At 52.2% G+C, this 24,008-nt stretch overlaps 1 protein-coding gene across 1 annotated transcript in view; it reads left to right on the top strand.

Moving 5' to 3' along the window:
- LOC132335404 (syntaxin-binding protein 4-like) overlaps positions 1-24,008 on the top strand; it is a 39,873-nt gene that overhangs the window by 5,694 nt on the left and 10,171 nt on the right. The window contains exons 3-12 of the mRNA XM_059861935.1: positions 2,900-2,995; positions 3,797-3,866; positions 4,867-4,941; positions 13,396-13,481; positions 14,186-14,306; positions 17,334-17,475; positions 17,665-17,771; positions 18,519-18,672; positions 20,247-20,319; positions 23,214-23,311. Coding sequence (XP_059717918.1) covers positions 2,900-2,995; positions 3,797-3,866; positions 4,867-4,941; positions 13,396-13,481; positions 14,186-14,306; positions 17,334-17,475; positions 17,665-17,771; positions 18,519-18,672; positions 20,247-20,319; positions 23,214-23,311 — 1,022 coding nt within the window. The remainder of the gene's footprint in view (positions 1-2,899; positions 2,996-3,796; positions 3,867-4,866; positions 4,942-13,395; positions 13,482-14,185; positions 14,307-17,333; positions 17,476-17,664; positions 17,772-18,518; positions 18,673-20,246; positions 20,320-23,213; positions 23,312-24,008) is intronic.

Raw genomic sequence — 24,008 nt, 5'->3', positions numbered from 1 at the left:
TTGGGGATAAAGGAGGATTTGGGATACCTCAGCTATATTAAGGCATTATTACAATTGATTTGCAGACACAAAAGGGAAATGAGTCATTATTGACTTGGTATCTCAGCACACACTGGCCTGCTGGGGGATGCTGTGGCTGGGCCTCTGCAAGGTGCAGATTTTTATATTATTTGTCTGATGTGCTTCTTCATTCCTAATTCCTTTCTGTTTGGGGTGAAGAAAGACGTGGGATGAGTTCCTCAGTCATGTCCAGGCTCTCTTCCATCCAGGGAACTGATGGGGCTTTGCCTCTGCAGGACCCCTCTTGGTTTCTCAAGCCCATACCTGGGGTGCCCCTGTTCCCTGGGGTGTCTCTGCCCAGCCCAGCAGAGAGATCCCCTGGTACACAGGGAGCAGAGGAATGTCCTGCTGAGCATCCCTGCCGTGGGCAGGTTTTACAGCATCTCCTCCCCACTTTTGTGCCCAGGTGCCTGACCTGACCCACACCTTGGTGAGGCTCATGCTGCTTAGAGATACTTTTTTGGGAGGCAATATTTCCAATTTGAATGAGTTTATTTTATAATTCACTATAAAATATTATAAATATAAATTATAATAATATTATAATATAGTATTATACTCTTATATTATAAATTAGAAAATATTCGTGCCCATTCCTGAGGTGCTCTGCTGTGAGTTCCCTGTTCCAGCAGTAACACAGCTGCTCACAAGGGCATCACAAGGGTTAATGCATAAAGCCCAGGGAATAAACTCCAGCACTCAGGGCTGGGATTTGGAGCTTGGGAAAAGCAGCAATTGGTGCATATAGAAATGTAAATGTCTTTATGGGAAATTGTAATAATTTAGTTTTAATCTACTTTAATCTAAAGGTGACTTGAGACACAAAGTCTTTCCCTGGAGGCAGATGAAAGCTGCGAGGGGCCGGAGAGCAGAGCTGGGGTTACCAAAAGAAGGGAAGCAGGGATGGAAATGGTGCTGCGTGCTGAGTAATCCCCACCCTGTGGGGCTGGCTGGCTGTCTCTGCCCCCACACACGCTCAGGATGGCTCTGGCACGCTGGGCTTCAAAGGATGAGTCTGGACGCTAGGTTTTTTTGGTTTTCAGAATTGTTTATTATTTCTTATCTATAAAGTCCTTTCTCTGCCCGAAGGATCTGACCAGCAGGGCAGCCAAAGCCACTCTGCCCACCCCCAAGGTGGTCACATCTTTTATAACAAAAACTACGTATATCATATTTACCTTTTGTCCCCAATACCTATCATCTTCGTCACTAACTGCACCCTCACCCCAGACCAATCCCCAAATGCCAACACCACTCCAGAAGATGGAAGACAGGAAGAAGAAAGAAGAGCCTGGTGGCACACCCTGATTCCTCCATCTTGTCTCTGCAACCCCCCTGTACCAAAACCCCAAAATTTGTGATTCACCCTATAATGATATCTTCCCTTCTCCATTTACACCCGAGTGATTCTCACAGGTTCCATTTCCTCATACATCGGTGGCACATCCCTAGATGGATCAAAATCAAGCCACCAAGTGCTTTTGGCAACATTCCAGGACTCCCGAGCCCCCCAAGGGTTCTCTCAGTAGCTCTGGACATCAGGAGTGATGTGCTGAGCTCCCACACACCCTATGGGATCCTCCTCCCTCCTGCCCGTTTCACAAAGGGTTCCCAGGATTTAGGGCAGCAGCTGGGCCTTGTTCCTACAGCCCAGGCCCTGCCAGGGCTCAGGGCAGCCCTCGGCAGCCGGGCCAGGGCTGGCCTGGCGCTGCCTTGGTGGCACTCCTGTCCCCAGCCTGCCCTCCTGCCTCAGCAGCAAAATGCCCGACCAGCAGCTCTGGGCAGAGATTTGTTAATTAAAGCCAGGCTTCTTAATCCTTCTGCCCATAGCCTGGAACTTCCAAGCAGGCCCTAATGAGCCCTGGATAAATAAGTCTCTTGGACCTTTTCCTGCCAGCCAGCTTAGCGTGGCCCCAGGGCCAGGCCCCGTGGTGGCTCTGGGAGCAGGAGCCCCGTGCCAAGGAGCTGCTGGGCTGTGCCAGGGGGGTCACACATGGAACTGGGGTCACACATGGAACTGGGGTCACACATGGAACTGGGGTCACACATGGAACTGGGGTCACCTCCCTGCTGCTGCCTCAGCTGCTGTCCCCAGCCCCAGCTCTGCACCTGCGGCCACCCCAGGGGTGGCTCTGACACTGCTGGGCCTGGCAGGGGAGCAGAGATGTCCCCAACCCCTGGGGCTTGTCCAGGTGTGCCCAGGGAAGGAATCTCCTGTGGGAAACACTTGTCACCAGGAATGATTTGATCTGCAGCAGGAGCAGATCCTTTCCCATCAGTGATGAACTTGGAGCTGCTGGAGAGAGTCCAGGGCAGCCCATGGAGATGCTCCAAGGGCTGGAGCCCCTCTGCTCTGGAGCCAGGCTGGCAGAGCTGGGGGTGCTCACCTGGGGAGGAGAAGGCTCCAGGGACACCTCAGAGCCCCTGCCAGGGCCTAAAGGGGCTCCAGGAGAGCTGGAGAGGGACTGGGGACAAGGCATGGAGGGACAGGACACAGCAAATGGCTTCCTACTGCCAGAGGGCAGGGCTGGATGGGATATTGGGAATTAGGAATTGTTCCCTGGCAGGGTGGGCAGGCCCTGGCACAGGTGCCCAGAGCAGCTGTGGCTGCCCCTGGATCCCTGGCAGTGCCCAAGGCCAGGCTGGGCAGGGCTTGGAGCAGCCTGGGACAGTGGGAGGTGTCCCTGCCCATGGCAGGGGGTGGCACTGGATGGGCTTTCAGGTCCCTTCAACCCAAACCATTCCATGATTCCATGAATTTAGGGTTGGGGCTGCACCCCTCAGGCATGGCCTGTGCCAGCTCTGATTCTCCTGCCTTTGTGCTGTGTTCTTCCTGCAGGCATCAAGGTCATTGGTGGCATCAAAGAGCTCACTGGAGAAGAATATGGAGTTTATGTCAAGAGGATCCTTCCAGGGGGTGTTGCTTATGCAGATGGTGAGTGGAGCACGGGGCAGGGTGCCATGAGGTCTGAGAGCAGCCCAGACTGAGGGCATTTATTTCACACATTTCTTTCATCCCTTATTAGATATTTTGGGTGCTTGCTTGGAGATTTTCCCGTGGTTGGGGGTATTTTTTTAGTGTGGCAGTTGTTCTAACACCTGACAGTAGCCTTGGACTGGCTCCTCAGCATCTGTTCTATTGCTTTGTGTGTGTAGAGCACAACCCATCTCTGCCACACAAGAACTTTCCTGTCCTTTCCCACCTCCCTGTGGCCCCAAAATGACCAGAGATCCTTTTGCAAACTCAGCTCTGCTCTGAGTCACTGACTTAATTCTGAATATGTTCAACTAAGTAGGTATCAGGGGTCTGCAGAGCTCACCTTTTACAACTTCAGCTAAAAAGATCTATTTTTCCCCCAGCTGTTACATCATTTTTCCATCCAATAAAGGAAAATAAATCCAGAACAGGTGGAAGTGCCTCTCATGGTTTTCTCCCTGACCTCGAACTGAACCACTTGACCTCAAAGTGAATTAAGCAAAAGCTTTATTGCAGTTTTCAGCATTTACTTTTGCAACTTCCTAGAGCAGAGGAAGTGCTGGGACACTGGCACGGGCTGTTCTGGGAGGTTGCAGAAATTAATTTATGGACATCTGGAAAAACAGGTTGGACGAGCATCTCCAGAACAGCCCATGCTTTTTTCATCCTGTCTCTGGGCACTGGGGGAACTGCCCAGCCTCTCCCAGTCCCTTCAAGCTGTATTTTCCACAGTTTCTATCCATTAGTTTTCTTTTCTAGGGCGCCTGCAGCCAGGAGACCAGATCCTGGAGGTCAATGGAGATTCCCTAATTGGGGTTACAAGCGAGAGGTACCATGTCCAAATGGAAATTTCCCATTCCTGTTGCTTTTGTGGGATTCTGTGAAGTGGCCTGGGCTGTGGGTCGTGTGGAGGACACCAGGGCATCATTCCGGGTGCTTTTCCAAAAGCCAACTTGATAATTATCAGACAGAAAGCTTCAATATAAAAATAGACAAGAGGGACCGAATTGTATCTGAGACACTCAGACATTTCCCCAAAAAGCTGGGTTTTAAACAGCTCCTGGCACCTCCACTCCATCTGCTGCAGCTTCCCAGCACGTCCTGCCCTCCCAGCACAGGAGATCAGCTGGTGCCTGAGCCTGACAGTGCTGCTCCAGTTCCTCCTGGAGCCACGGTCCAGCCCCTCAGCTCCCCACCAAGAGAATCATTCACAGCTCCACAGGAGCACCAGCACTTTGGGGCTCTCCTTTCCCGTGGAGCACTGTGCTGTCCCACTGCCTGCCTTGCATTCCTGCACCAGCTGCTGAGGCTGGATGGGGAGCAGCATGAGGAGCTGGTCCTGCTGCCAAAGCCCCAGAGCAGCTGGGCTTGGTGCTGTCCATGAGAACATCCCTGTGGCTGTGGGAGGCTGTGCCTGGCTCCCAGCAGCTGCCCTGCCTGCCAGGGGTACTTGAATTTCAACCCAGAAAATGGCTGGCCCTGGGATGGAAGCTTCCCCAGGCTGGGAATTACAGAATCCTGGGATGGTGTGGGTTGGAAGGGATGTTAAAGAGCACCTCCTTCCAGGCCCCTGCCATGGGCTGTGCAGGAGCATTTGCTCTGCTGTCTTCTGGGTTTTGCTGTCAGGGGCTTCTCACTTACTGCAGAAGTGGGAAAACCAGGATATGGCTGGGCTGCCCTCGGCCTCACTGCCAGGGCAGGGAATGGGGCATGCAGCCAAAGCTCGGCTGCTGGCAGGCTTTGCCCAGGCCAGGGGTCTGTGCCAGCTGTGAGGCCAGGGGAGCAGTGCTGGGAGCTGGGATTGCCCTGTCATGGTCCTTGTGTTGCAGGGCTGTGGACATCCTGAGGACAGCATCGGCCACCAGCCACATGCGCCTCCTGATCGCCCGCGATGACGACGCCAGGTCAGGGGGACACTGGGAAGGGACCTCGTGGCACTCCTGGGCACCACAGCTGGAGAGCCTTGGGGCAAATCAGGCTCAAAGCCCACGGGGAAGGCAGGGGTGGCCAGGGGTCTCTGGTCACTGGGCACTGCTGGGAAGTCAGTGGAGCTGTAATGGAAGGAAGCAAAGCTTCCCTTGGTGGCTCCCAGCTCCAGCCCTGCCTGGGTGAGGGGCCCGTGTCTGTGGGACATTCCAGCACTGAGCAGATTTCCACATGGGAGAGCCAGGGCTGCTCCAGTCTTGGCTGTAGGGTGGCACAGCTCCCTCAGCTCTGCTGTGTGGTGTTTCAGCACATCCTGCACAGAGCACTGGATGAAGATGTGCAGAGACAGCAGGATCTTCCCTTTCCTTGCTGGGAACATGGGGAAGGATTTTTCTGCTCTCCACTTTTTTTTTTTTTTTTCCCACTTAGTTTTGTCTTTTATTGATGCCCTGCTATCTTTTAAGTTGATCCTTGATCTTGGGTGAGCATATGGCATGGATCAGACACACTGAGTTAAGGTCTTCCTTTCCCAGAGGTTTCCTCTTTCTCAGGGAGAGGAGAAGTTTCTCCCTGAAACCTGTCCCCTTGTTCCCCCTGGAAAACCTCGCTCTCTCTAGAGAGACTTAGAGGGTTTGGAAGGAGAAGGGAAGAGTTCAGTCTTGTCTTGACTGGGTTTAAGCTGTTTGGGACAATGATGGTGCCATGAGAGAGGGCAGAGCTGTGGGAACCCAGGAACGGATTAGTGGGCTCTTTGCTGATATCCCCCAGGAGATCTGGCACAATGTGCTGGCACATCCTCTCCCTTGAAGCTCTCACATCCTCTCCCAGGGGCTGGGGGAGCTGAGGTGCTGCAGGAAGCAGAGGAATGAGGGTGGGATTTGGCAGAGAGGGGCTGTGGGCAGGCAGGCTGTGCTCTGCCCGTGGGTGCCTCGGGTCAGAGTCCCTGCTGAGCACATCCAGATCCCGTTAGTGTGGAGATGATGGAAGATTAATGATGGATGCATTCCTTATCCATCAGCTGCTGTGCAGCCTTCCTGCCTTGGCAGGGCAGTGAGAGTGCTCTAATGACAGGGGTGAGACCGATTCTGACACAGCAATACACTGCTGGAAGAATTGCTTGCTATTAATGACGGGCTGCTTTTAGCCACCCTCTTCCAGGGGAAATGGCATCTCCTGTTATTACATTAAGTGCAAGTCCTTCAGCAGCTCAGAGGAAGTGCTGGGTGAAGCAAGTAGGTCAGCAGGGATGCTCTGCTGCAGGTGGGGATGCTCAGGATGCAGCTGTGGATCACAGCAGTGCCCTTGGCGGGGCAGAGGGCCAGCGGGCATCTCACACTCTCCCAGCAGGAGGGACGGGATCCCACAGCTCGGCTGCCATCCCTGTGTCCAGCAGCAGCACGACTTGCTCGGAAACACTCGACTTCTCAGCCACAGCCCCCAGTACAGGTTTTCTGCCTCCCCCGTGCTCTGTTCCAAGCTGCTCCTGCAGCTCCCAACATCCCAAACTGCAGCAGATGTTTCCTGAAGCACTGGCGGGCGCGGCTTCGGCTCCCCCTGCTCCGGCATCCCCGGCCGCCCTGCGGGGAGCTGGGGCAGGCCGGCAGGGCAGTGAAACTCTAAACGATTTCTTTGGCCTCCGTTCACTCTTGGTTATCTGCTAAATCTACAAAAGGTTAGCCAGAGGGAGAGCGGGGCAGTAATCAGTTTATTTATTCCTTTTTCCAAAAGATTTGCAGAGATTTCACTTACATAATCATCTCACAAACTGTTTAATACACGAATACGTTTCTCCAGGATTAAGGGCTGTGGGAACGTGGGGAAGGACTTTTCTGCTCTCCACTTTTTTTTTCCAGTTAGTTTTGTCTTTTCTTGATGCCCTGCTATCTCTCAAGTCTGTCCTTGAGCGTGGGTGAGCAGCCAGGGGGTGGAAGGGGCCCATCAGCCCTGGGGGTGATGCCCGGGGAGGTGCCATGCCGTGAGCTGTGGGCAGCTTCCCCCCTTCCCCCTGCCCAGCAAAGCACCCCATGAGACCTGAAAGCTGAGGAGGACACGGGGCAGAGAAAATTCAGTTTATTTTCAGATCCTTCCTCACTCAGAGCTCTCAAAGCACTCTGGAGGAGGGAACATCCTGGCTCTGGGTTCGGATCCAACCCTCCTGCCAATTTTCCCAATGACTCAGCTGAGTAGCATTTTGTTGTGGTTGCCCTCGGGTGAATTTGAGTCATAAACGCTATTATTTGTCTCTGGAGTTAATTATAGGCCCAAATTACCTGTGCTTTTCATGGAACTCAGTCTCTGGCATGTATCAGATGCATGTTTTGGGCCTGTCACATCAGCTGGGCTGCAGAGAGCAGCAGTAATGCCAGGGCTTGAAGCAGAGGGTTCAGATTTGGAGCTGGACTCACCAGGTTTAGGTGATGCTTAAATCTGATTTTCGTCTGTGCTCACCTTCAGCTAATGAGGATAATTTTATTGCATAGTCATAATTATTGTTTATTCATTCTCAGCCTGAAAGTTACAATAGTTCCTTGTTTCTCTGCGTGGCACAGATATGGGCCTGGTCTGTCAGGTTTATCACTGGGAGGAGCCAGTCTGTGCTGCACCTCTGACTCCTGGCAGGATAAAATGCTAAATTCATTGTGTCTCCACATGAGATGCATCCCCAGCATCCCAGGAACAGGGGCTGTTGCATTAGCAGGGCTCACAGGAGCAGCAGGAAGGAAAGGCTGCTGCAGAGTATGGAGCAGGATCAGACTCACAGGATCTCTGAGGGTGGAAAAGAGCTTTGGGTCCAACCTCTGACTGATCTCCCAGGCCAGAGCATGGGGTGCCATGTCCAGTTGTTCCTTGGACACCTCCAGGGGTGGGGACACCCCCACTGCTCTGGGCAGCCATTTCCAAGGCCTGACCATGTTTTCCATGGAGAAATTCCTCCTGGTGTCAAACCTGACCCCCCCAGCACAGCTTGAGGCTGTTTCCCCTTGTCCTGTCCCTGTTCCCTGGGAGCAGAGCCCAATTCCCCCCCTCCCCGGCTGTCCCCTCCTGTCAGGAGTTGTGCAGAGCCACAAGGTCCCCCCTGAGCCTCCTTTTCTCCAGGCTGAGCCCCTTTCCAGCTCCCTCAGCCCCTCCTGGTGCTCCAGCCCCTTCCCCAGCTCTGTTCCCTTCCCTGGACCCCCTCCAGCCCCTCAGTGTCTGCCTTGAGAGGGGCCCAGACCTGACCCCAGGCCCTGGTAAAGGGGCAGAACCACTTCCCAGGTCATTGTGCCCACCCTGTGTCTTCCAGCAGAGGGGCTGTGGCAGGAGCTGGTGCCTGGCCTGGTGTGGATGCAGGACAGTCCCTCCTGCCCTGCCAGCCCTGCATGTGACAGTGACAGCTCAGCCCATGGCTCTGTTGTTCTGAGCACTCGGTGCTAAGCTGGCAGGGAGGGCTGGGGCTGACTCCAGCAAGCCTGGGTGTGCCAGGGACAAAGGCTGTGCTTTGGGAAAAGCAGCCAGCCTTTTCCAGAGCAGTGAGCTGCACCTGTGCCTGGCACTACTTCCATCCCACCCACAGAGAGGGAAGGCATTGAATGGTTTGGGTTGGAGGGGGCCTCAAATCTCATCCCATCCCACCCCTGCCATGGCAGGGACACCTCCCACTGTCCCAGGTGCTCCAAGCCCTGTCCAGCCTGGCCTTGGGCACTGCCAGGGATCCAGGGCAGCCCCAGCTGCTCTGGGCACCCTGTGCCAGGGCCTGCCCACCCTGCCAGGGAACAATTCCTAATTCCCAATATCCCATCCAGCCCTGCCCTCTGCAGTAGGAAGCCATTCCCTGTGTCCTGTCCCTCCATGCCTTGTCCCCAGTCCCTCTGCAGCTCTCCTGGAGCCCCTTCAGGCCCTGGCAGGGGCTCTGAGGTGTCCCTGGAGCCTTCTCCTCCCCAGGTGAGCACCCCCAGCTCTGCCAGCCTGGCTCCAGAGCAGAGGGGCTCCAGCCCTTGGGGCATCTCCATGGGCTGCCCTGGGCTCTCTCCAGCAGCTCCAGGTCCTGCTGCTGTTGGCCCCAGGCCTGGAGGCAGCTCTGCAGGTGGGGTCTCACCAGAGGGGCAGAGGGGCAGAATCCCCCCCTCCTGCTGCCCACGCTGGGGCTCAGCCCAGCCCAGGGAGGTTTCTGGGTGCTCACAGCCAGGGCAGGTCCAGCTGTCACCCTCCAACAGCCCAAATCCTTCTCCCAGGGTTGCTTTTGATTCCTTCTCTGCCCAGGCTGGATTGGGGCTTGGAATTGCCCTGACCCTGGCACTTGGCCTTGTTGTGCTTTATGAGTTTTGCACTGGTTGTGCTTTATGAGTTGTGCTTTATGAGTTTTGAGGGTTCCCCCTCTCCAGGCTGTCCAGGTCCCTCTGGATGCCCCATCCCTCCCCTCCAGGCTGTGACCTCCCCACACAGCTGGGTGTCAGCTCCAGGCTGGCTGGGGATGCCCTAATTCCACTGGAGCTGTGTGAGAAAATCTGCCTTTGTGACGCTTTTGGAGTGCTCTGGGTTCATGGCTCCCACTCACCTGCAGGTATTTGTTTTTTTTTTTTTGAGACAAACCAGTAATTTCTGATGTCACAGGCTTCACTTTCTCTCCCAGCTGTGGTGCAGAGCTGCGGTTTCCAGACGCTGTGTAACCTTTGATGTAGGATTCACCCTTTGTTCTTCCAGGAACAAAAGGGCAGGATAAAGAGGCATTATGAGATAAAACAACAATTTTCTGCAGGGAGATTGACCCCCTGCTGCTTAATCTGTAGCAAAGTCATCCTGGATCTGGCTGCTGCTGGCAGACCCCCCATCCCACCCTGGGGCTGGCTGCAGGCTGTCCAGGGCCAAGTTCTATTGCAAGCATCCTCCAGACCTCAAATGTTTGCATCCTAATGAAAAAAACTGGAGAAGGGCTTGTTAAAATGAACTTTCCACCTCATACAACACCACGGTTGTTGTTTTTTAATCAAGCTGGGCATTTTAGTCCTGCAGGCACCTGACAATTCACAATGTTTTAGTAAGGGTCACATTTTAAATATTAAAGACATCTTCTGAAGCCTCTTGGTGTCTGAAAGCACAAAGCAAGGCCTGCTGGCATTCCTGCAGTGCTCGTTCATTAATCGGCAGTGCTTGGGCATTGTCTGCCCGCGTCCAGCTCCTCCAAACACAGCACTGAGCACAAAATTAATTCCCACCAGACTGGCACCAGAAAGTGCTTTACTTTCTGCTGGGATGTGTGCCTCAAGTTAGTCATGTGTTTGTGTCCCTGGTGGAACTGGGGCTGGCAGGACTGACCAACAAAGCGGGAGCGGGGACGGTGGCATTTGGTCACATTGTCCCCGGGCTGGACCCAGTCTCACAGCTCATTCAGGCTCCTGAGAAAATAATGATAAACCTCCTTTGTGGATGAATTTCAGGACACAAAATAAACAACAACAAGGAGTGCTGAGCCCATGCATGTCCTCACTTGTGACAGAGTTTGGCAGCACAAGTTGGTGACGGGGTTTGCAGGGTCACAGAGCTGCTGCACCAGTTGCATTTGCATTGACTAAGAGCATTTCAGCCATTGTTTGGTGTTTATAACCTCCTGTGTGCTCTGCTGGATTATTATCTGAGGAAAATAGAACAATAGAAGACCACAGAAATACCCAGCCCAAAACAAAACCTGAGTGCTGGTGCCTTGGTAAGCACTGGGGATAATATGTGAGATTGCAGCGTGTTGGACCTGCCCCTGCAGGGGTCAGGGAGGGGTAACGCCATGGCTGTGGGAGCTGCCAGTGAAACTGGTGTGAATCAGCTGCAGAAACACAGAGGCTGTGCTGGGAAACTGGAATAATTCTGCTGAGATCCACCCAAGGCTCAGCTCAGGGATCCAGCCAACCAGAGGCTGACTTGTCCTTCTGCTTTCCCAGAGCTTGTGGAAACATTAAGGCTGGAAAACCCTCTGAGACCCTCGAGTCCAACCCTTAACCTACCACTGCCAAGGCCACCATTAAACCATGTCCTCAAGTGTCACATCCATATGGTTTTGGAATACTTCTAGTGATTCCACCACTTCCCTGAGCAGCCTGTTCCAGTGCCTGGCATCCTTTCAGTGGAGAAATTTTCCTAATGATTTACATATTTTGGTGCCTTACAGTATGAAATTTCCTTCTTCTCATGCACAGTAAGTGCAGGTCACAAAGGGCTGGCCCCACACAGCTGTCCCTTGGGGGGCCACCAAAAATGCCTGCCACTGTCTTTATTTAGATCCAATAAAGAATTCCAGTGCTTGGAGAATGGCTTTGATCATCCTCTTGTCCCCCCTGCTGTTTTATCACCACCATGACTGAGAGGACACAGCATCTTCTGGGTGTCCTTAGTGGCACCTTGGATATTCCTGGGAAGTTTGTGCCCAAGAGGTGAAAGCCAAAAGAGCTCTGTGGGACGTGGGGTTTCTGAACAAAAAGTTGTGGTCTTTTTTTAAGGTCATGGGTTTGGTTGATAAAGACAATAGTATGGATGCAAATATTGGGATTCACCAAGGCACGTCACTGAGCATTGTGTGACACTTAGGTTTTAAATTAGCATTAAATGGAATGAATAAGGCATAAATTTGATGGCAATATTAGATAAGGCATGCGCTGGTCTTTGAAGTTTGTTAATGAGCTGGTTGTGACTGGGAAGATGTAAATTACTGAGAGCATTTCCAGCAGGAACCTGAGGAGCTGATGATTCATTCATCATTTAATATTGTTGACTCTAATCTGGCCAATAACACCCAACATCTGTCCTGGTGAGGAAGGCAGATGATGCAGCGTCTGCGAGTGTGTCACAGCAGTCTCCTCGCTCGGGGAACTTTGCTGTGGCTGGGCTCCTACAGGTTCACCTCTCGAGCTTGTCTGACTGTCAAGCCTGAGAGGGAGCCACTCATAACCAGGCTTTTCCTGGGGCTATGGCATCAGGAAGGCTCCTTCCCATGGGGATTCCCTCCTGCCTTCAAAGATGACATCTAATGGTGTTACTGTGGCCACTGAAACAACATTCTCAGGGTCTGTCCCACTGCCTGGATGCTTATTAACTGGCATGTGTAAGAAATTAGTCATCCTTGAGGATCTGTCTGCCAAAAGGTCAGATCCTTCAGGTGGGGTTGGGTTATGAAGGGAGAGAACACCCCCCACTGCAGAGGAACAACATGAGAACAGCGTGGCAGGGCGGGATCAGGAGGCTGCTAAACACGAGCACGATGAAGATGTGATTCCTTTCCTTGCCTTCTCATCTGAAAGGATGTGAGGGGCTCACAGCAACTCAAAGAAAGGTTACAGAGATGAGGCAGGAGCTGGTAAATGTGGACAATGGTAGTTCTTAATGGAGTCCAAAACCACAAAAAAAGGTCACGAAGAAAATCACCTGTGGTGTACAGGGAGTTCCAGCTCATCAAGGGCTCAACACACAGTGGTCAAACTCAACCTGGAATAAAGCATCTGGTGCCTGGGCATGGAGATTGGTTTCCAGAGGATTTTGGGGATGAGGCTGCATTCAGGTCTTTGTTGAGGTGTCATGCTCCAAGGGTATAGCTTGTGATGTTCCTGGAGACCATCATCACAGATGGCTTGGGAGAGGGGGCTGATGCTTCTTCAGGTGCCCCAAAAGCCATCTCCCTCTTTTCTCCAGCAAGACCTACAGGATCTGCTTTCTGTCCAGGAAAAGAGGAGGGAAAACAGAGAATAACCTGTATTTAACTGTACTAGAAAAAGTCACAAATAGGACAAGAATTTTTGGGTTATGTTTGCAGTTACAGCTCCTTCTGGCAGGTTTTAATCTGTCCAGGAAAAGAGGAGGGAAAACAGAGAATAACCTGTATTTAACTGTACTAGAAAAAGTCACAAATAGGACAAGAATTTTTGGGTTATGTTTGCAGTTACAGCTCCTTCTGGCAGGTTTTAATCTGTGTGGTGTGTTTGCAAAACTTTTGAGCCTTACAGTTGGGGGTGAAAACATTCCCAGGAGGGTCCATGAGGAGGGCTGCAAGGCAGGATGCAAGGCAGGGCTCCAGTGTCCATCCTGCCCTCTCTCAGGAATGTTTTCTCAGCACAGAGCTTGTCCATAGAATCATAGGATCATAAAGATTTGAAAAGATCTTTAAGGATACGTCCCTTCCCAGCTCCTCTTGCCCTGAACACACTCCAGGGCAGGGAAGGAGCACTCTGGAGCTCCAGCCCGTCACAGGAAAGCTGCTCTGCCATGGGATTGATTATAGACCTGAAGCCTTGCACAAGTTCTTGAAAGCAGGGTGTTCCCCTTGTGCACGAGGAAGCTTTATCTGCTCGCACAGCTGGAGAGCACCGGCCCTGCAGCCTTGGTACCCAGTCCCTGCCACCAGGGGCTCTTTTGCCATATAATCATGTGGGGGGAGTTCTGAGCAGCAGCTGACTGCACCATGGTTTTGTTTGCAGGAGAGAGTTCTCTGAGCTGCTGGAGAAGTTTGGCTCCCAGAGCAACACGGGCTCAGCACGGAGCTCGCCGGTCCTGCACGGTGGCAGTGAGTAGCTCAGCAGGGAACTGAAAGCCTCTCTCTCTGCAGAGAGAGTTTCCTTTATCCCAATGTCATTCTGAAGGAGCTGTGGTTGGATTTGAGTAGGTGTTGGGGTGGAGGTTTGAGGAAAGCTTGTCCTTATTGCAGACCCTTGCTGCATGCCAAGAGTGTGGCCAGTGCTGCCACGGGGTGATCAAGGGAGACTTGAATTAGGTCATAACCACTCCCCTGATCCCCACATTCTGCCTAACTGATGTGCTGGGCAGGTGACTCCATCAGGAAATGCAGCTGTACATTTTTGCTCTGGATTTCAAGGCGTTTCAGCAGTAATTCACTTAAAGATCATTATTTTTCATTTGCAAATAGGAAATGTTTAATGAGATGCAACAAGGTTGACCTAAGCAAGATGCCAGCAAAAAAAGCCATGTGTGCCTGGGGAAGAAAGCTTTCCCTACACCTTGGCATCCCACCAGACATCCCACCCTTCCCCTACGGCAGAGGTGTGTAGGGTTGGCAGAGGGGTGGCAATCCCACGCTGGAATTGTGCCAAGGAGGCTGAATGTTTTCTCTCCTTCAGCCCTATCGTGATGTCTTTAACCCCCATGTGGCTTTCCCCAAAATCCCAGGAGTGCAGCACCATCTCTCAGCGGGGGGGAGGGTGATGCTGGAGTGTTTGTGTGCCCTGGACTGACTGTGCCTTTGGTGTTCAGGTCGGTACCTGGAGAGCACCTCCTCGGGCTCGTCCTCGCGCTCGCAGAGCCCGCTGCTGCTGAGCCCTGCCAACTCGCAGGGCCCCCTCCTGGGCAGCCTGGCACACGCTCCTCACGCACAGTACGTACACATCCCACCAGCCCGGCCCACCGGGGCACCGCCAAATGTCAGGGGCCACACCCACCAAAGAATTCCAGTGCTTGTTGGACAGTCTTGTTCACCTTTATGACCTCTCTACTCTTCTATCACAACGGTTCAGAGGCCACAGCATCTCCTGGATGTGGTGGTGGCATCTTGGCTGTTCCTGGGAAGTTTGTTCTAATGGGGGTGAAAAGGTGCCCAGTTGAGACAATCAATATGTCTGCACCATGCAGCAGCTCCTCTTCTGTGGGGGTACCAGTCGTCAGTTTTTCTGACTCTGGACTGAAGGCACTTGAGACAGTCATTCATGTTTGGACTCAGCTGTTTATTATTTCTTATCAGTAAAACAGCCTCACTGCTATGAGTTCAGCAGCTTTTCTTTAGAAGGTACAAAATGGCCAACATTCTCTTGTACCAAGGTCTTTTAAGACTAAACTATCCAATTAAGAACTGACACCTGGATTATTTTCCCTTTTGACCCAATAACTGATCCCAAAGAGCCCCAATGTGGACTTTTCTGCCCAATTACAAAATGCCACCCAAACCCACGGAGAAGGAGGAAGAAGAAGCATGAAGAAGAAACCCCGTGATGACACCCTGTGCCCTCCATCTTGCTTCCATCCACAACATACTAAAAATCCCAAAACCTAAATTTCTCACCCAGTGACACACCTGCACTGCTCTCTATAATCTATTTCACATTTTTGTGGATTCCAGTCTATCTTGAAGTCTGGGAAACTTTCTCCATGAATGAGGGTCAAAGTCAGTGCTCCCCTGGGGGTCAGGGCACCCCAGAGCAGACAGAAAAATATTCCTGGTGCCCTGGGTTTCCACCCTCTTCCTCCCCTCTGAATCCCAGGGAGAGGCCATGGTTTCCAGACAGCTGAGAGGGCCCTGCACATCACCTTGTAAACCATGAGCAGAACATTCCTGCAAGGCTGGTGCTGCTTTCAGGAGCTGTTTTTGGAGCTTGTCTCCTATTGCCCTGCTCCTGGCGCCTTGACCCATGCTCCAAGAGCACGAGCACCTTTCCATGCCAACATCCCTGATGCCCTTTGCTTTGGGGTCATCAGTCTGCAGTCACTTCATCCTTTGGTGGCCAGAGCATCTCCCAGAGTGTTTTCATGTGGCCATCTGCCCTGGCACATTCCGCAGGGTCAGAGGTTTGGACAGGCCAAGCTGGTTTTTCTGCAGTCTCGTCTGCAGGGCTCTTCTCCAGAGGGACAGCTCGGAGCGTGTTCAGTCATGGAATGGGGACCATTTGTCCCCAGGGCTCGCAGCTCCCCTCCTTTGCCAGCACAAACAAGCCGAGGCACTGGTAAAGAGAATCAGCCCTCACTGCAGAACCAGTAAATCCTCTTGCTAAATACCAGCTTATTAGGGATTTGCAGAGGACAAATATTTGGCACCAGAGGTTTAAGCTGCTTGCACGGAGTGAGAGACCCACACAGAGGAGACACCAGATCATCTACTTAGCAGCTGCTTTGGACAAGCCATCCTTACTGTGCTGTTAATTCCCCTCCAGGCTGAGGTGTAGAATCCAGAATGGGTTGGGTGGGATGGAACTTCAGAGATCATCTCATTCCAACCCCCCCACCATGGGCAGGAAAATGGACATTTACACTAGAGGGGCCTGTCTTGGTGGCCTCCTTGCCATGCTGTGCCATGTTCTTCGTGCTGCTGCCAGGCCCCAGAGGTCTTCCTCTGGAACCACAGAGCACTGGTTTCACCTGAGCATTGGGGGTCAGCTGTGAGATGCAATTTGGGCCATGGGTCTTTTCATGCATGTGGCTGCCACCCCTTCTGCTCACCACAGGTTGTCCCCAGGCTGTGACTTCTCATTGTGGCATCACCTGAGGTCCTGCCCCTCCAGTGAGCAATGGGAGCTGGATGCAATGCAATCTCACCAGTCAGTGTCTGAGATTCTGGGTTGAACAGAGCATTTCAGTGCTGTATTTCATGACTTCATTTCCCTAGGATTGTTCACCTGAAAGCAATGTTTTTTCATAACACTATGGCCCATCCACCCCTTCCACTGGGGTGTGTGACCACCAGGGTTGGCATTGCTTGGGAACATGTGCTGGTGTCACCGTGGGGCATGGGATGCACAGCTGCTGTTGTGTCTGAAGTTGTAACACGGGGAGCCAGTGCAGACACTTTGGGCAGTGGCTGCTGTGGAAATAAACTGAAAAGCAAAAAGCCAGCTGCACCCACTAGCTGCACCCATCCCATTTGGAGGAAAAGGCTTGCTTATCCTTATGACCACCAAATCCTTGCCCAGCTCCCCCTGTTGCAGTGCTGCCCGTGGGAGCTCAGTGAAATCTCTGCTCCCACAACTCTGCTACTGCCAGACCTCCCTGCTGGCACAGAGCCACCGCTGTGGCCGGGCCTTGGTGGCCTGCTGAGTCCTGTCCATCAGCTCTTGGAGGGAAGGCTCCAGCCTCCTGCTGCTCCTTTCCATCCTCAACTGGGCAAGCCACCTGCCACAGCAGCAGCTGACAGTGTGGTGGGTGTTGCTGTAAGGATGCTCATTTCTTAAGGCATCTTGCATGATTTTGGGTCCAAATCCTGGTTAAGACACACCCAGCTGTGTATCCTGAGCTTCATTTTGATGTTTCCTAAGAACTGCCTGATAGCTGATCCATTTGTAAATTGCTGTCTGGTGATTTAGTTGGATTCCAGCAACAACTGTGTTAATCATTTGTGTGCTTTTGCCTATAAAACCAGGAATATATTCTGGTTAAATCTTTAGTTTCTTCTCTAAACAAGTATTCCCCTATTGGGGATTAGGGGAAGCAGTCACTTTAATAACACTGAAACAATGTCTGCCAAAGAACAGGAGGCCTACTTCCCTTTTCCAATGGTGGGTGGAAGAAAGGATGCAAATAAAAGGCTGGGAGAAGGTAGAAGGATCACACATGGAAATAAATCCAGGCAGTTTGTTCAGTGATAGGAGAAGATAACACAGATCACCTTGAGTCACCTGCTGACTTCTCTCCCTTGCAGCTACTCCATTGACTCAGGAATCCAGAGCATTTCTGTAGCAAACTCCTCTGGCTTGGGGCTGACAATCAGTGGTGGATCCAACAGGCCTGACGGGCCCATGATTTATGTGCAAGAGCTTTCACCAGATGGGGACTGTTACAAAGTAAGTCGGTGTGGAGACCCTCAGGAGCTCTGCCATGGGGACCTTTCCTAGAGGCTGTGGCTGTTCTGAAGCAGCTTTTCTAAGAGTAGATGGATAATTGCATGGACTAATGAGGATTTGTGTTGCAGGAGAAGGCTTTGGGCAGAGATGTCCCTTCTCAATGCTGTGTCTTTCTCCCTGTTTGTTTAGGATGGTCGGCTCCGACCTGGAGACCAACTCATCGCTATCAACAGGGATTCTCTGGTGGGCAGCACACATGAGGAAGCCAGAAAAATAATTGAAAAAGCCAAATTCAGGTAGGCACAGAAAGTATTTCCTGTGATCATCAGGTGCTGCTGAGTCTTAGGCAGATTGCTTCATACCAAGGTTTGGCTTCAAGGGCACTATGAGCCTGAAATGATTCTTTAAGGTGGTCACATCAGGAAATCTTGAAGGCATGGATCATCCTAAAGTGTAATCCAGACTTTCCCAATGTTCTGGGCCTCATGAGTATCTCCTATCACTGCCCAGCAGAGCTTTGAAACAGAACTTAAGTTTAAAAAAGGGAAAAAAAGGAGAGAGACCTTATGGATCTGTACGAGAGGGTGGAGCCAGGTGGGGATTGGACTTTTTTCCCAATTAACAAGTGACAGGACAAGAGGAAACAGCCTCAAGTAGTGCTAGGGGATGTTTAGATTGGATATTAGGAACAACTTCTTCATGGAAAGGGTTGTAAAGTGCTTGGCACAGGCTGCCCAGGGCAGTGGTGGAATCACCTAGAAGTGTTCAAAAGCCATGGAGATGTGGCACTTGGGGACGTGGGTCAGTGGTGGCCTCAGCAGTACCCAGGAAATGGTGGAACTCAATGATCTGAGGGGTCTTTCCCAACCTTAACCATTCCATGATTCAATGGAATGCAGCTGGTGGAGATCCAGCTGCACTGGTGCAGGCTGCTCAGGCTTAGGCGAGGTTATCCTGGAGAGAGAACCACAAGCACAGGAGCTCTGCAAATTTGTGCCTTTTGTTTTATTAATAAGATGTTGTGTGTTTGCTGTTTGTTGAAGACACGAGGGAAGCACAGAAGTGGCCTTTATCCCTGGGAGGGGACGGTTACATCCTGGACTGTCAGTGCACAGCAACAGCCCATCCCCACCTCCAAAGGCTGTGGGAAATGGCCTGAGCTCCTGCAGGCTGAAGGTCCATGTGAGGTCCCCAGAGGTAGGTGGAAATTCATCTCTAAAGAGATATGATACCAATCCTGGAGACAGATACCAATCCTGAGATCGTTCCTTGATCAGAGAACTCCTCTTTAGGGAGTCCCTAGTAATACTTCTGGAAATCCAGTGGGAAGTCTGTACTGTTGATGTATTTACCTGCAGGCAGATGTTTTAAATCTGAAATAATTTCTTCTCTCTTGGGTTTGAGACAGAGATGGATCTGTGGAGGTAATGACAGGAGTTTCATCTCCAGAGCCTGCATTCAGACCTGTTTCAAGAGTCTCAGGTTTAAAAAAACACAAAGCCTTTCTGTGGATAGCAACCTGCATTTCATTCAGCACCAGTCATAGGGCTGGAAGGGATCTCTGGAGTCAGTTTGATCTAGGCTCCTAGCCAAAGGCAGGCAGAGCTCTTTATTCTTCATGCCCTCTGATGAGGATGAATCCCCAGCATTCCTGCACAGCCCATTCCTGCTCCTGACTGCTCTAATGATAAGCCAGGCTCATTCCTCCTGCAAAGCCAAGCTCCACTTTGTGTTTGCAGAGAAGTGCTCGAGCTGTGAATGGCTGGACAGGGTTTAACCACACAACCCTCGGGGTCTGCAGCTCCATTCTGTGCATTTGTCACTCCCCTCCTGGACTGGTGCCATGCTGGGTGTCCTTTCTGCCCTCTTCCACACAAATTTCCTTCAAAAGGGGCTGGCTGGATGTTCCTTTCATGCAAGACCATTCACAAAACCCCTTGCTTTCCAGACCTGTGGGGTCTTACATGAATGTCACATATGTGCTGCCTTTGGGTGCACCAGGCTGGAGATGTGCCCTGGAAATGCACCAGAGCCCCTGGAGCTGTGGCTGGGTGCTGTGGTTGGACCTCTCACCCCCAGCTTGTGGGATGCTGTGCATTTGTTTAAAATCCCACCATTGGCTGGACTGAAATGGCTCCTTTCCTCACTTTGCTGCTGAAAGGTGGAACTTCTAATGAGGTCTGGACTTCCACACCAGGGAAAGAGTGCCCAGGCAGGTGTGCTGCCTGTCTGTATGTCCTCACACCAGTCCTGTGCCCTCTTGGCCCCCAAGTCCCCAGCTGTGTCACAGCTCTCTTGGTGGTGCTCACCCTCGGATTATTTTTCCCTCTTGCTTGTGCTTTCAGCCATGACATAGCACACAAGAAAGGCTATGAACTGATCTGAGTTTCCTTCCCTGCTCACTGGGATAATTATGGGTTTGGGCTAAATATTTCACCTGGCTGTGGTCAGACTTGGGACCTCCCTGCTGGATTGGATGCAGAGCTTCTAGGGAGAACCTCTGTGGAGAAACCAGGCAAGGTCAAAACCAGCCCCAGCACTCAAGCACAGTTACACTCAGGGCAGAGCTGTTTGTTTGTGACCAGAGGTTTTGGGGTGGCTCAGGCTGTGCCAGGTTCTCCCAGAGAAGCCCCTGGGATCTCTTTAGGCCCACCTGCACAAGGGATGTATGTGGTGCCCTCATGGCTCTGCCTTGAACTCGATCTCCTGCTCATTATTTACACCAACAAATTCTTAGCAACTGTCTGTGCCATTTTGTCTTGTTTTTCTAGAATAGACGTGAAAATCCTTTTCCTGTGCCTTCTTTGTCTCCAGACATTTGTCCACCAGAGCTCACAGTCTCAGGTGAGTCCTGCTCAACCATTCCCTTTGTGTGGGTGACAAACAGCCGTGGCTCCTCAGAGCTGAGGAAATTACAGAATCACAGAATAGATTGCCTTGGAAGGGACTTTAAAGCCCAGCCTTTTCCACCCCCTGCCATGGGCAGGGACACCTCCCACTGTCCCAGGTGGCTCCAAGCCCTGCCCAGCCTGGCCTTGGGCACTGCCAGGGATCCAGGGGCAGCCACAGCTGCTCTGGGCACCCTGTGCCAGGGCCTGCCCACCCTGCCAGGGAACAATTCCTTCCCAATATCCCATCCAGCCCTGCCCTCTGGCAGGGTAAAGCCATTCCTCTTGTCCTATCACCACATTTTTATCAGTGTTAAGACAGCTGGAGTGGAATTTAATGGGGTGATGGTGACACTCAGCCTGCTCAGAGAGAGGGCAGGCAGCAGCTTGGTTTACTCAGTGAGTAGTAACTATGTCCATGTTTGCCCATAGTAGCAAAACTCTTTACTAAGGCATTTGAGGACTGAGGTATTCAAGAAGAAAAATTCCTCCACTGTCAGCCTGTGGTTCATTTGCAGCAGTGGCTTTGCCCACCTCAGACATGCAGCAGGTTCTCCACAGGCCACATTCCCTTCTGGGGGAATGGGGGGTCTTGGACACACAGCACAAAAGCAGTCAGGTAGAGAGCTGGGATGTACACAGCAACCCTGGGCTCTGAACAGGCTTTGAGGATGCCCTCAATTGGCCAAACTGGGAAATGGCTTAGAGATGTTAAATAAATCAGATTTCTCTCTACATCCAAGCTTCAGTTTTTGCTTATTTTTCTATTCTGTGTTTCATCTCTATGCTCTGGGTCTCCTGAGCTCTCACCTTTTGTAGAGAGAACCACTCTGTTCATCCAACAGTGTGGCAGCAATGGGGGGTGAACCTGAATCACCCTGCAGCTTCCCAAATCCCTTAATACTATTGAGGAAACCTCAATAACCCCCAGAGCCCAGGGAGACAACCTCCACCAAGGTACCCCATACCCCTGTGATAGGAAGGTTACTCCTGCCCCGAGGGAAAGATGGACTTTCCCAACAAATCCTGAACAAGTGCTGCCCACCATTTTTGCAGCCTCAAATCCAACAGCTCTTCCTTCCCTGGGACATTGGCTCTGCTTACAAATCCCTGTGCCTTGCTGCAATTCCCCTCTGGAAGGCTAAGAGCAAGCCCTGCAGCTGAACAGTGTTTAGTCCATACCTGGGACCAGCAGGAGATGGAGCAGCTGCTCTGAGGAATGCTTGGCTCACCTTGGGCAAGCTCAGCAGCTTCAGCTCTGCCTTCCATGCTCCCCTGGAGAGGCCCTGGGATGGGGATGAGCTCTGTCCTCCCTGTCCTGAGTGCCCTGCAGGTGCCAGGGACACTCTCAGGTGGTCACCATGGACAGCCAGTCCTGGTGATGGGGACAGAGCAACCCAGTAGCAGCACTGACCCACCCGTGGCCTGACTTAGCTGGGGATTTGATCACTGCAGGATTTGAATGTGGGATGCCAAGGAGGCTTTGTGTCAGTGTTGTCATCCATGGAGACAGACAACTGGCTCTCAAAGGACAGCCAGGCTAGGAGCCTGGGCCAGGCAGTGCCTCTCTCTGGGTGCCTTATGGATGCCCTGGATATGGCTGTGTCCAGAGCTGACAGCAAAGGCACATGGAGCTAATCCTGATTAGCCATGGCTCCAAGGGTAATGGCTCTGCCCTTGAACTTGGAGAGGGAAGTGGTGGTGGCTGATCCAGCAAACCCACTTGCTGCCTCTTGCTGCTTCCCAGCTGCTGGCCTTAGCAGAGCAGATGGATGCCTGGATTAGGAGGATTATGCAGCTCCTCTGCTACTCACTGCCTCCTCCTGGCACCTGGGCCTTGCCCCAATGGCCAGGAGGGTGAGGTGAGGCAGAAATGCTGCAGGGATTCCAGAGGAGGTGTGGGACTTGGCAAAAGAGGGCACCCTGGGATGTCATCCAGACCCAGCAACAGGAATTGCTCCCTGGCATGAGAAGGAATCTTGTCACCTGGGCTGATGGTTTGAGGGTGGGCAGGGGCAGGCACAGACCTGCCCCTTCTGGAGTCTGGCTGGGTTCTTCAGGAGCAGGGAACACCTCCTGCAGCCCTCTTCCCAGGGGGTATCGTGGTTCCTTACAGGCAAGGGTGAATCATGATGGAAAAGGTGAGGCTCCCTCCAGGAAATGGAGGGGCAGGACTGGACTTTTGTGCTCTGGACCTTTTCAGCTGTGCAGCAGTGCTGGCAATGCTGAGCCAGCTGTTAGCAGCTGGATCCTCCAGCTCATGACAGCTTTTCACCAGTTCAGCAGCTGCTGCCTCTGCCTCTCTCTGCTTCTGTGCCTGCTTCACAACACATGTGGCTCCTTCTACCCAAAAACCCTGCCTGCCCAGCTGAGGGGAAAAGGGTTCAAGGCTTTTTGCAGTCTTGGGGAGGGAAAAAAATCTCAGAGTGGTGCTTTTCCACATCACTTTTAATCTGCTCATTCCCATGGGTGTCAGGAATTCTTTCTGGTTTGTTTAATCAGAGTAGACAAGAACCAGGCAGATTTTAATTCATTTTTCTCACAGTTCACCATAACTCCAAGACTCCACAAAACTGTGATTGGAGATTTCCAAAGTGCTGGAAAATTTTTGCAGTCCTTTGTCCCTGGATGAAACATCTCACTTTAAACCACTTTCAGAAGGATTTGCCCCAGTATCCAATCTTTCCAAGAGAGGCCTAGTGCAGCCTTCCAGAGCTGGTTTCAGGAAATCCTGGACTTGGATTTTTGCCCTGCTGCACACACTTTATATTTTATGCAACAAGAGATGTGAGTTTTGCAGACACCTCTACCCAAATGCTTCCTCATTAATATTTGGTTTTGATTTTTCAGCACCTGTTTCAGCTTCTAACTACAAAGCAGCTTCAGGAACCAAACCTAAAGTAGCACTGGATCCCCATATCCGGCTCAAGGATGGAAAACTGGAACTGGTAAGTGGCAGGGTCCCTCTCCCCAAAGCAAGGTCTCCTCCTTGTGCACTGTGCAGGAAATAGGTCATCTTCAGGTGAGCTTGCTGGAGGTTGAATCCAGGCTCTGAAAGTAAAGAGGGTGAAACATCCTGACTGTGTCCAAAGGGGCATTTAAACATCCCTTGGCTCATCTTGCCTATTTCTTGGTGCTCCATGAAGTTCCAGAAGTCTTTTCCTGGCTGCTGCACCTCCCTTGGACATCATGCCATTGGCTAAGGTTGTGCCCTCCAAACTTTTGGTGCTGCTGTCACTGCTAGGGTGACCTCGGGCAGCCTGGTGTGCAGGAGGGAAGGCTGAGGTAGGAGTTATCTCATCGAGGAGCCATCCAGAACCGCTGATTCTTCCATCATTTTGTGGAGAACACATTCCATGGACATGGAGGAGAGCTGCCCATGTGCTCACCGAGACCCTGGGGAGGGGCAGGGTGCCTTGGGGGGCCTTGTCTCAGTCTGGCACCTTGGGTTCTTCCGGCGGTTGTGGGGAGATGTGGGGACAGAGCCCTTCGTGCGGGGCCGGGGACACCACGGAGGCCCCGATGTGACGAACATCTGCTGCCACCCGACGGCAGCGCAGCGGAGCCGTCCTCTGAGCCCGCCGGATTCTCCCAGAGCGGGTCTCGGCTGGCAGGAGCGCTGCGACCTCTGCTCCTCGCGGGGAC

This window comes from Haemorhous mexicanus, chromosome 17, assembly GCF_027477595.1.
Source record: "Haemorhous mexicanus isolate bHaeMex1 chromosome 17, bHaeMex1.pri, whole genome shotgun sequence".
In the NCBI taxonomy this organism is placed as follows: Eukaryota; Metazoa; Chordata; class Aves; order Passeriformes; family Fringillidae; genus Haemorhous; species Haemorhous mexicanus.
Note: the sequence above shows the minus strand (reverse complement) of the source record. Positions and strands in the feature narration are given on the sequence as shown.